At 39.3% G+C, this 13553-nt stretch overlaps 1 protein-coding gene across 2 annotated transcripts in view; it reads right to left on the minus strand.

The window, feature by feature from the left end:
- Positions 1-638: 638 nt before the first annotated feature.
- sh3glb2b (SH3-domain GRB2-like endophilin B2b) overlaps positions 639-13553 on the minus strand; it is a 52516-nt gene continuing 39601 nt past the window's right edge. For both annotated transcript variants that reach the window (XM_078271331.1, XM_078271330.1), the window contains one exon: positions 639-4842. In XM_078271331.1, the coding sequence (XP_078127457.1) occupies positions 4735-4842 (108 nt within the window). In that variant the 3' untranslated portion in view covers positions 639-4734. The remainder of the gene's footprint in view (positions 4843-13553) is intronic.

The following is a 13553-nucleotide window of genomic DNA, read 5'->3' on the forward strand; positions in this document are numbered from 1 at the left end:
GTCTTGCCAGTTAACATCCATGTCTGTCCAGACTCATAATATATGAAGACTTTGATCCAATTTAATAAAAGATAGTGTATTTGTTGGCAAAACGTGGATGCTTCACACATTTTCAATTTGACAGCACAGAAGATCCATACTATCACCACAGTTTCAAGGTGGGCACCCAAGATTAGTGTCACTTCTTCTGTATACGACCAAATGTCTCCCTATCTGTTCCTGGGTTATGAAGTTGAATAATTGAGAAAAAAAAGGTGTGTTTGCAGAACATTATGATGTCAAAGTGAAATTGACCTTTGAGATATAAAAAGTCCTCACTTTCATCATTTTATTCTATTATACGTTGGTGTTAAATATTGTAATAATTAGAGTAGGAATTCTGTGTTTTGTTACGTGTTTTGTAAGGTCACAGAAACCTTGACCTCCAAAATAAAGTGAATGTTTGTACTAAATGTGAAGCGATTCCCTCAAGGTGTTCCTGAGATATCACGAAAATGGGACATACGGATGAAGGGAGGGACTTAAAAAAACAATGCCCCTGGCCACGGTTGTTGCCAGTGCAAAGCATAAAAAGGAAAACCTTTGTGAAATACTCATCTGTGCTGTTTTTGTGGCTGTTCAAGAACCAGACAATCATATTACTGTAACACACATGCATGTTTATTGCACATCAAACCAGGCCATAAGTTGAAGAAAGAATGACAACAAGATGTGTGGACATTCTATAGTCCCTACCCCAGGCATGTAACACGCTAAATTAAAAACATGAAAGCAACAGCAAACACAGCCCATTAAAAAACAACTGGTGAGAAATACACACACACTTTTCATGCTATGTGGTTTGCTTCGGTCCTTGATTATACAAGAAAAAGTGTTTAATAATTTGATAAAATAATCTTAAAGGGGTGATAGAATGATTATATAGGGTATTTCACACTGTTCCTTAAGGTTTCCTAATAGGGTATATAACATTGGTTGGGCTGAAAATGTCCCAGGTGATATTCTTTGGGCCCTTATACATTCCTGTGGATATCTCTATTTGGAACGACAGCTTTTTTCCCCAAATATGGTATGCTCATGAATATTTAGAAGAGCTGCGCGCTGACTGGTTGAGCGAACCACATAGACATACATTGGAGACGAGGCAGCAGGTTGATTTAAAACTATAAGGAGAATATTGTTGGCCTGATGGTGGCTCTAGACAAATTGTCAGGGGGGGGTCGTCACAAAAACATTCAGCATCATCCGTGGGAACCAATGATATCCATGCCAGTTGTGATCTCAGATTCACTGAACTACTGTATAGCTTCCATTATTAGCATGTTGTGATGGTGTGAAATCCCAATTGAGATTCCCTTTGAAAGCATTGCAACATTACACACAGCTCAGACTCAGTTATTGCACTGCCACTGGTGAGGTAAACCATCCAAATGAAGACTTTACATCATCCATTGTTGGTTACGCAGTCATACAAGACTCCACTTTCTCACGAGTTCATGACTAATTTCTGACTTTGATTAATTCCCCAGAACATCAGCTCATCACATATCACAGCAAACTGTATCACTTTATTTTAAACTGTTATCGCACTTATTGCATTACACAAATTACATGTCAATAGTGTTGGGCAAGTTACTCAGGAAGTATGTTACTCTTTACTAATTACTCCTTAAAGAGTAAAAAAAAAATATCAAAAGTAATTAGTTGTTTTATTACTATATTACACCCCCTCAAAAAACTAAAAATATACGCACATCCTGCCAGCTACTTTAGAACTCAGTATACTTTATTGCAACAATAATTAACCTTACAGGAGGAGTCAACAACCAGCCAAACTGCATAACTGCCAACATTCAAACATGTCAAACCATATCTGTGACCTGCCCTGGCCTGCTGTGCGCTAAATTACAACAAGCGTACACGCCACATTATCATATAAGAAAGCCTACCTGGGACAAAGAACAAATCACATTGGGGTAACACTGTAACGCAGTGTTACCTGGATTAGTATCTGTAATATAATTACCATTTTGGAAATTGTAATCCCTTACGATACTCTATTGTGGAGAGTAATAATATTACAGTAATAGGTTACTGAGTATTGTGTTACTGGCCAACACTGCATGTGAAGTAGGTCTACTTTTGTGGAGACAGTTTGAAAAAAAATTTCAGCAGCTGGTGGTTGCTTAAACTTTACCTTGCCCTTTTGGCCTCAAAAGCTAGTTAGCCTGACTTCATCATACATGGTTTTTGAGTTGAGTAGTTAAAACTTAGGCCATTACATAGTCAGAGATTATTCAAATAAGCAGACGTGACACATCTGGAGAACTTCTACACAGTAATAATGTCATGTAGCTGTTGGGTGCCAATAATTAGTGAATCCCACATGTTAGTTTCCTCAAAGTTACAACACACTGCTACTTTGTACTATAATTCTTTGTACTATAAAAAACACTTACCACATTTACAGCATTGTCACATTTATTGCAAGGAAGTTACACAATGTCATATGGCAAAGCTTAAGGCCTCCGTCTGCACTGCATATTTTGTAAATAAAGGGGAAGTCCGTTTATTTTTTTAAGCCTCTGTGATCTACTTTTTGCATTGTACTGTGGTATAACTACTCATACAGGAAGTACATTTCTATTATGTTCCTCCACAAACATTTTAGAAATTCAGATTTAACTACGAACCAACCAGCTATAGCACCATACTATGTGTCAAGTTGTTCTTGATGACGAAGCATAATCACTGTAGTAGTCATTACACTGGTACATTGTGAGGTTATGATTCAAGTTCTGCATCTGAAAATTTAAACCGAAACTTCCAAGCTTCCCATTTCCCTTCCCATTCTAAGAGGTTTACAGTACAGCAACATTCACAACATAAAAGTCCAGAATTTGGATTCCATTTTAGTTGAAAGCCCTTTTCAGCAGATAATGAATGCATTTGTATTTCTGCTTTGAGAAATAATGATGAAATAGAAAACACAGCTTTGCTATAACTGTTGGAGATTGTGGAGGTGAAAGTGGACTGGAGAGTAGAGGCAGCAAGCAGATATAATTCATCACCGCTAGCCCTACATTCTGGTTTATAATTCTGGTAATTGTACTCACCAATTTAATTACTGAGATTTGGAAACATGACAGCATTACTAAATGTTTAAATGTCTGAACTAGTCATAGTCTCTCTCCCCCCCCCCATCAATGCACTCATAGCCTCGCATTGCCAGTAAAGTGTGATTTACGGTGTCTACGCTGTATACAGTGGACGGCAGTCTGCAACGTCACAGCATAGCCACGTGGCGTGTTATGGCGAGGCTACGTGTTATCGCAAGGCTATGGTTGGGTTTAGGAAAAAAAACAGTTGAAAAGAAAAAAATGGTTGGGATTAGGAAAAGGACAAACGTGGAAAGGAAACGTGCTCCATGCAGAGCTTTCGCCATAGCCTACATAAGTGGCCTGAAGTTTGCACTTGTGCGTTGGTGTGTGCGTCGATCTCAGCAGGGCCGGCATCTGTGTGTGGATCAAGTGAGAGAGTGACGGGTGATTAGCTTCGGAGCGAGTAGCGATTCTAGAGTCATAGTGAGAGAAACAAAGTGTTTCCCCTGTGCTTTCTGACCACAGTGGGAAATCTGTGGCCGGAAAAGTTAACCCTCTCCTTGATTTCATGTTGTTTATGGAGAAGGAGAACTAGAAAATGAGTTTGGGGGGGGGGGGACATGTAGTCTCGCTTTGCCAGGCCATCCACACGCGGAGGAGGGTCTGGCTACTCCACACAATATTCTGGGATGGGAGGAAAACGTGCTCTGGTGTATTGGCATTTCTTTAAACCAATCACAATTGTCATGGGCGGCGATAAGGTCTGATCGTCAAAATAGTCGTGCGAGAGAAAACTCGGATTGGACAGATAGATCCACCGGAGTTTAAAATTTCAACAAAAAATAAAGTGGAAGGAAACGGAAATAGTCGAAAATACATGCATCCGGCGGAATTTCCTGCAGCACCAGAGCAATTCCGGAAGGGAAACGTCAATATAGACTAGAGGACATGCGGCTCAAGCGACGTGCGGCGCCACAACGTGTAGTTACAGATTTTGAGAGCAGCGTAGAGTCCGGCGTAGGAGCCGTATCTCCACGTACATATAGCCACGCCGTAGATTTAATGCAGAAACATAAATCACGCTTAAGATCTGGCACACCACAGATACATTCTGGTATAGGACTTTGTCAAAAGTAAATAGCTCAATATAATGTTTTCAAATTAGCCTCTCCCCCCCATTTCCTGAAAAGGAACAATTTTGGACATTCAAGGTTTTCACCCTACAGCGATGAAATGTAAAGCAGAAAGTTCACGTGTCGTCTATTCTCAGCAGTTACTCTGGTGAGTACAACATTATCATAACCGATACAAATAATGGTCGTTATAATTTGGAATTGGTCTTGTAATGCCACATGCATGCTTTTGTGGTAAAAACACATGTAAGATTCAGAAGAATTGTTTTAGTTTTTACACAAAAACACCCAAACTGCACAGTTAACAAAATGAGGGAGTGAAGCTTTAAAAGTGGACATTACTGGAATAAGGAAGTCTGTAACGCATTGGTTGCACTCTGTATTTATAGAAACATTCAAAACAGACAGGTTTGCATAAATGTTTTAGATAGCCACAGATCCAAATACCTTTACTAAAAGAAGAAAAAAAAAAAGTGTGTGTGTGTCTCCTGTTTGGTCCATTAGCTCAGCAGTTCAAGGTAGGTGACAGGGACTTTGCCCTTTTGGTTCCCTCGTTCTCCAACCAACCAATCAGGGTCCATTCCTGGTACGGTGTATACAGTAATAAGCTGGAGAAACAAAGGTGTACATTTTAAGATAAAACAATACTCAAACTAAAGTAAAAAACAATAAAATCTGCAAGCAGCGTTGGACGGGCCCTCGCGCCTCTGCACGCGTTGGGGTTACTGGCAGATGCCGCTCCTTGCTACCGTGCATTTGAGTGGCACTCAGACACTGTAAATTGTCACCAATGAAAAGGGAACTCCCTGCTGAGTTAAATGACACCTCATACAAGACTCTACCTTAAAACGGTTCAAATGTTATGAAAGACGGCGTGGTCTGAGTAAGTGGGCATGGTTAAAGTATAGGGGACCGCCCAGTATCACATGCAGACCACACATAAGTTTCATGTAAATCGGATGACGTCAATTTTGGCCTATAAATGTCCTCAGGCCTGGACCCTTGTCAATCGGGAGAAATTTCGGCCAGATTGGACAATGTAGACTAAAGTTACAACTAGGATTAGTTGCTCAAACATGGATAAATGCTCAAAATGGCCGCCACACCACGCCCACACCGTTGGACAAAAAGTTTTGTTTTAATAACTTTATCGTTAACGTCTTAAGATGACACGAATAACTGAATTTGAAGTCGATCTGAGGAAATCTCTTGGGAGGAGTTTGTTAAAGTATAGCACCTTGACTTTTAGGCCTACTTCCTGTTGCCACTAGGGGGCGCTATGACTGAGTAAATATCAGCCTTTATACAGTGGGGCAAAAGAGTAGTCAGCCACCAATTGTGCAAGTTCTCCCACTTAAAAAGATGAGGCCTGTAATGTTTATCATAGGTATATTTCAACTATGAGAGACAAAATGAGAAAATCCAGAAAATCACATTGTAGGATTTTTAATGAATTTATTTGCAAGTGATGGTGGAAAATAAGTATTTGGTCAATAAAAAAATTCAATACTTTGTTATATACCCTTTGTTGGCAATGACAGAGGTCAAATGTTTTCTGTAAGTCTTCACAAGGTTTTCACACACTGTTGCTGGTATTTTGGCCCATTCCTCCATGCAGATCTCCTCTAGAGCAGTGATGTTTTGGGGCTGTCGCTAGGCAACACAGACTTTCAACTCGCGATTTTCTATGGGGTTGAGATCTGGAGACTGGCAAGGCCACTCCAGGACCTTGAAATGCTTCTTACGAAGCCACTCCTTCGTTGCCCGGGCAGTGTGTTTGGGATCATTGTCATGCTGAAAGACCCAGCCACGTTTCATCTTCAATGCCCTTGCTGATGGAAGGAGGTTTTCACTCAAAATCTCACGATACATGGCCCCATTCATTCTTTTCTTTACACGGATCAGTCGTCCTGGTCCCTTTGCAGAAAAACAGCCCCAAAGCATGATGTTTCCACCCCCATGCTTCACAGTAGGTATGGTGTTCTTTGGATGCAACTCAGCAAGCATTCTTTCCCCTCCAAACACGACAAGTTGAGTTTTTAACTCAAAAGTTTTGGTTTCATCTGACATTCTCCCAATCCTCTTCTGGATCATCCAAATGCTCTCTAGCAAACTCCAGATGGGCCTGGACATGTACTGGCTTAAGCAGGGGGGACACGTCTGGCACTGCAGGATTTGAGTCCCTGGCAGCGTAGTGTGTTAATGATGGTAGCCTTTGTTACTTTGGTCCCAGCTCTCTGCAGGTCATTCACTAGGTCCCCCCCATGTGGTTCTGGGATTTTTGCTCACCATTCTTGTGATCATTTTGACCCCACGGGGTGAGATCTTGCATAGAGCCCCGGATCGAGGGAGATTAGTGGTCTTGTATGTCTTCCATTTTCTTATAATTGTGCCCACAGTTGATTTCTTCACACCAAGCTGCTTACCTATTGCAGATTCAGTCTTCCCAGCCTGGTGCAGGTTTACCATTTAGTTTCTGGTGTCCTTTGACAGCTTTGGTCTTGGCCATAGTGGCGTTTGGAGTGTGACTGTTTGAGGTTGTGGACAGGTGTCTTTTATACTGATAACAAGTTCAAACAGGTGCCATTAATACAGGTAATGAGTGGAGGACAGAGGAACCTCTTAAAGAAGAAGTTACAGGTCTGTGAGAACCAGAAATCTTGCTTGTTTGTAGGTGACGAAATACTTATTTTCCCAAGGAATTTGCAAATAAATTCATAAAAAATCCTACAATGTGATTTTCTGGATTTTTTTTCTCATTTTGTCTCTCATAGTTGAAGTGTACCTATGATGAAAATTACAGGCCTCTCATCTTTAAGTGGGTGAACTTGCACAATTGGTGGCTGACTAAATACTTTTTTGCCCCACTGTATGTCCTCAGGGTTGGACTCTTATGAATCCTGAAAAGTTTCGAGCCAACTTGACAATGTACACTCAAGTTACACCCACTTCCTGTTTCGATGGCGAAACACACAAAATGGCCGCTCCGCCATGGCCATGCCCTATGACGAAATACTTAACTTTTCATCTTTAACGTCTTAAGATGGCAACCAAATTTGAAGTTGATTGGATGAAATCTCTAGGAGTTCCTTAAAAGGGATACTTCACTGATTTAGCGTTAAGCTTTGTATCAGTAGAAACCTGGTAGTATTTTCGAATGACCATGCTTCCCTCCCTCATGTCCCCTTGAGACGAGAGATCTCTGTATCTTTTTTTATTTATACATACAGAACATTACAGACAAATAACACAAAATACAAATGACAAACATTAAATCAGATATACAGCATACAGGGGTACAGCCACAATAGGCCTAAGTGGACAAGCTGGTAGGCAGCTATTTATATCTATCAACCTTTGAAGTCACACACGACTCAGAACTTACTCTTACAGCGTAAGACGAAACATGTTTTTTTGAGTACTTAATTGAATCAATGTAATTTCTAAACTCAGTCAAAACCAGAAAAGAATGGTTTAGAACCACTGAATTTGTTCCTATTTATGTTTACCTTCATATTCAGCTTCAAAAGTCAAACATACCAAAGAAAACATCCTTCAAGCAAAATTTGGGGTTCAGTATTAATCTGGGATTAATACTGAGTGAATGAATTTTAGGAACTCGACCAGAATTTTACTGTATGGGGACAGTTCCAAAAAAGATGACGTTTTCCTCAGTGCTATAACAAAACGAGCATTTAGACTCAATATCCTGTTTGTATCTTTTAAGGAAGGATTTTGCTGGGTAAAACCTGTGCATTTGTTTAAACGAAACTTCTCTCACTTTATTAGTAACAAGGTATTTGAAAGGTAAGGACCAAACTTTCTTCCAAGGAATAGCCTCTACAATACCATAGGGAATAGTAACAATGTCAGACTGGAATAAAGCTCTAATTTTCCCCATTAATGCTGCGATTTTCTGTTGAGAAGCACAGACCACCCACAGAAGTATCAGTTAATTTGATTAGATGAGTAAGTGGTTGTGGGAAAGTATTACCCTTTAACAACATAATCCCAGTGGGAACTGCATCAAAAATAGCATATTCCTTGATTGTTACTGGAATTTGACATTTTCTTAGGAAATCTGAGTATCCGTATAGTTTACCAGTCGGATCAAAACGTTGACTAACAAGTGGTGTTATTGTTAAACCAGTTTTTAAAAAAAGAAATTGGTTTTGTAAAGAATGTTCATTATTCCAAATGTAGCATTTGTGAGGTGAGAAGTTATGCTTAAATAGGAGAAACCACGCCAAATTTATTTGCTTGTGAAAGCAAGACAATTTGATTGGGATTTTGCTAATCTTGTAATTGCACAACAACTACTCCAGGCCACCAACTTTAGAAAGAAATACATTTAGGGATAAAGTTCCATAAGGATGTGGGGTTATTAAACTGAAATACAGTTTATTTTGAAAGTGTTATTTAATGTGGTGAAGTCTAAAAAGTTCAGACCCCCGCATTGATTAGAGTTCATTATAACAGATTTTTTTTTAATAGTGTATTCTGTTTTTCCATATAAAGTTAAACATTGAAGCAATTATACATTGGACACGCTACTATCTACAGCTAAAGAGAGCACCATAAGTAAGTCTGGATATAGCTTTTGAGAGTAAGATTCTACCTCTTAATGATAAGTCTTTGTAACCATGAATTCAGTTTCCTTTGCGTTTACTGAAAGGTAGGACTAAAGTTAAGGGAGCACCTCGTAGATTGGTTTTTGGCTATGATAATTCCTAGATAAGTGACCTGATCTTTTACAGGATGTTCTGCATAGAGGGCACCAAGCAATCTTTTATAGCCATAAGTTCACACTTTAAGTTCAAGTGAAGACCAGAGGCTTTCGAGAAACCTTTAATTAATTCTAACGACAGAGGAATTTGGGAGGTGTCCTTCAGGAAGATTGTGGGGTCATCAGCAAGTTGACTGATTATAATCTGCCTATCCGCAATTAAGATTGCTTGTAAGGCACTGTTTGAAATATGAAGAGCCAGGAGTTGAGAAGCTATTAAGAACAAGTAGGGTGAGAGGGCAACTTTGCTTAACCCCACAAGACACATTAAACCTTGGGAATGTACCAAGATTTAATTTTACTGCACTATTGCCATTTTTTATACAGGGTTCTAATAGTTTTACAAAAAAAGTGAGCAAAACCAAATTTATCAAGAGCTTTCAAAATGAAGCCATGTTCAAGAGAGTCAAAAGCTTTATAGAAAACAAGAGAGCTGTTATCATTAATGAGATCCTTATAGTCTAGCACATCCAAAATCAGTCTAACATTGTTAGCAATGACATTTCCTCATAAATCCAGATTGTGATTTGATCTATTATAGAGTCCAAAACTTATTTCATTCTATTAGCAAATATGATAAACACTTTAGTCATTATTTAGCAGTGTACTCGGACACCAGTTCTCCAAGTTTTCCTTCTTTATTTAGCTTTAGAATCTGCTTTTCGGAGAAAACATTTAGCAAAAATGGTGTCACGGTCTGTCAGGAATGGCTGGGACCTAAATGCAGTTTAGATGATTTATTAAACAAAAATGAAGTACATACCAAAAGTGTCCAGAAAGCAACAGGCAAAAACTAATTCCAGAACAGGATCTCAAAAACCGGAACTCCGAGACGAAAGGTAGACTCCAGACACGAACACACTCACAGCAACAGAATACACAGCATGAACAGCAACAGAAACATAACACTCCAACACAAGACAAAGACAACACAGATACTAAATACACAGGTTAACAAGGACTAACAAGAAACAGGTGACACAACAGGTGAAACAAATCAGGGCAGAACAATCAAACAGGCGGGAAAACAAAAGACAGGAAGTAAACTAGATAGGACAAGGGAGACAAGACAGACTTCAAAATAAAACAGGAAACAGAACATCACAATCATGACTATTTGGGGACAGTTCTTTGTCAAACATTTTATAGATCTCAGAGGTTAAACCATCACACCCTGGACTTTTATTATTTTTAAGACTATCAATACCTTTCAGAACCTCAGCATTAGAGATGTTATCACATGCATCCCTATCCTCTTTATAGGGATGTTTTTTTATTGATTAGTTTATTTTGTAGGGCTCCTTTTGACAAAGAGATGCCAGTTGCGTAGTAATCTCGTCTTCACTTGCTCTTTTTTGTTCAGCCAAATCAGCCCCAAACTTCCTAAAAACTTCCCTAGCTCATATTTTAACAGTTCCCAATTCCTCCCGTAAGCTTTCTGGGTTTCTGCATGGTTCCAGTGAGTTATTATAAGATCCTTAACTTTTTCTTTGACCTGTGGGTAGTTCAGAAGAGAACTATTCAATTTCCAGAATGATGCTTTTGGGCCTGTATGACTACCAGGCAAGGATATTGATAGATAGATTGCTTTATGATCAGTCAACGGAGTATTATAAAAATGAACTAAAATGTTATCATTTATCAGGCATCTGGAAACCAGCCAATAATCAATTCTTGATCTGTCCTTATTAGACCAAGTATATTGTCGCTCACTAGGAAACAATTGCCTCCAGACATCAACTAGTTCAAACTTCTCCATAAAACATTTCAGAGTTGAGTTGAAAGATACTGAATTCCTTGGAGGGAATCTGTCTATGGTGTTATTTAGGGCTATATTAAAATCCCCACCTAAGATTAAAGAAGCATTGGGATATTTGGTTAACCAGTAAGAGACGTTATCTTCCAAAGTATCAAAGAGTGTACTGTTTTCCAGAGAGGAGTGGTATCCATAAATGTTGATAATAATAATATTAAGAGTTTATGGCTATAATCATACTGACAAAGTGACCTGAAACATCTGCATCGGTCTCCATAACATGTCCCTTAAAGTTGTGTCTGAAAGTTCCTACCCCAGCCGAATGTTCAGATCTGTGTGCTTGCCATACAGTCAGGTCCATAAATATTGGGACATCGACACAATTCTAATCTTTTTGGCTCTATACACCACCACAATGGAGTTGAAATGAAACGAACAAGATGTGCTTTAACTGCAGACTTTCAGTTTTAATTTGAGGGTATTTACATCCAAATCAGGTGAACGGCGTAGGAATTACAACAGTTTGTATATGTGCCTCCCACTTTCTAAGGGACCAAAAGTAATGGGACAATTGGCTGCTCAGCTGTTCCATGGCCAGGTGTGTGTTATTCCCTCATTATCCCATTTACAAAGAGCAGATAAAAGGTCCAGAGTTCATTTCAAGTGTGCTATTTGCATTTGGAATCTGTTGCTGTCAACTCTCAATATGAGATCCAAAGAGCTGTCACTATCAGTGAAGCAAGCCATCATTAGGCTGAAAAATCTAAACAAACCCATCAGAGAGATAGCATAAACATTAGGTGTGGCCAAATCAACTGTTTGGAACATTCTTAAAAAGAAAGAACGCACCGGTGAGCTCAGCAACACCAAAAGACCCGGAAGACCACGGAAAACAACTGTGGTGGATGACCGAAGAATACTTTCCTGGTGAAGAAAACACCCTTCACAACAGTTGGCCAGATCAAGAACACTCTCCAGGAGGTAGGTGTATGTGTATCAAAGTCAACAATCAAGAGAAGACTTCACCAGAGTGAATACAGAGGGTTCACTACAAGATGTAAACCATTGGTGAGCCTCAAAAACAGGAAGGCCAGATTAGAGTTTGCCAAACAACATCTAAAAAAGCCTTCACATTTCTGGAACAACATCCTATGGACAGATGAGACAAAGATCAACTTGTACCAGAGTGATGGGAAGAGAAGAGTATGGAGAAGGAAAGGAACTGCTCATGATCCAAAGCATACCACCTCATCAGTGAAGTATGGTGGTGGTAGTGTCATGGCGTGGGCATGTATGGCTGCCAATAGAACTGGTTCTCTTGTATTTATTGATGATGTGACTGCTGACAAAAGCAGCAGGATGAATTCTGAAGTGTTTCGGGCAATATTATCTGCTCATATTCAGCCAAATGCTTCAGAACTCATTGGACGGCGCTTCACAGTGCAGATGGACAATGACCCGAAGCATACTGCGAAAGCAACCAAAGAGTTTTTTAAGGGAAAGAAGTGGAATGTTATGCAATGGCCAAGTCAATCACCTGACCTGAATCTGATTGAGCATGCATTTCACTTGCTGAAGACAAAACTGAAGGGAAAATGCCCCAAGAACAAGCAGGAACTGAAGACAGTTGCAGTAGAGGCCAGGGATGACACCCAGCGTCTGGTGATGTCTATGCGTTCCAGACTTCAGGCTGTAATTGAATACAAAGGATTTGCAACCAAGTATTAAAAAGTGAAAGTTTGATTTATGATTGTTAATCTGTCCCATTACTTTTGGTCCCTTAAAAAGTGGGAGGCACATATACAAACTGTTGTAATTCCTACGCCGTTCACCTGATTTGGATGTAAATACCCTCAAATTAAAGCTGAAAGTCTCCAGTTAAAGCACATCTTGTTCGTTTCATTTCAACTCCATTGTGGTGGTGTATAGAGCCAAAAAGATTAGAATTGTGTCGATGTCCCAATATTTATGGACCTGACTGTATGGCAAGCACGCAGATCTGAACATTCGGCTGGGGTAGGAACTTTCAGACACAACTTTAAGGGACATGTTATGGAGACCGATGCAGATGTTTCAGGTCACTTTGTCAGTATGATTATAGCCATAAACTCTTAATATTATTATTATCAACATTTATGGATACCACTCCTCTCTGGAAAACAGTACACTCTTTGATACTTTGGAAGATAACGTCTCTTACTGGTTAACCAAATATCCCAATGCTTCTTTAATCTTAGGTGGGGATTTTAATATAGCCCTAAATAACACCATAGACAGATTCCCTCCAAGGAATTCAGTATCTTTCAACTCCATTGTGGTGGTGTATAGAGCCAAAAAGATTAGAATTGTGTCGATGTCCCAATATTTATGGACCTGACTGTATGTCGTTCCTCCATTGTGATTTCCAAAACTTAAGAGTCATTTGGAGTTGAGTGACATTCTTGAAAAAAATAAAAATCTGCCTTATTTCTTTGCAAACAAAAATAAAGCCTTGCGTTTCACATTATCTTTCAGACCCATAACATTAACTGACAATAAAGACAAAGACATAGAACAATACTATGAAGGAAACACAGATAACTAGAGAAAAGTAATTTTCCCTCTATGAACACTTAATAGCAGACTAACTCTGCAGTAGAGGAACAAATTCTGTAGTCAAAATAGCAAGGGCATGTTTTCCATCCTGTTCAGTAATATACATGCTGAATAAGCACCAGGAGATAACCTATTACTTTCAACAATAGGATACTTTAACGACTTAAACTCCCCCTTCTTTA

The sequence above is a fragment of the Sander vitreus genome, chromosome 16, assembly GCF_031162955.1.
Source record: "Sander vitreus isolate 19-12246 chromosome 16, sanVit1, whole genome shotgun sequence".
Classification (NCBI taxonomy): Eukaryota; Metazoa; Chordata; class Actinopteri; order Perciformes; family Percidae; genus Sander; species Sander vitreus.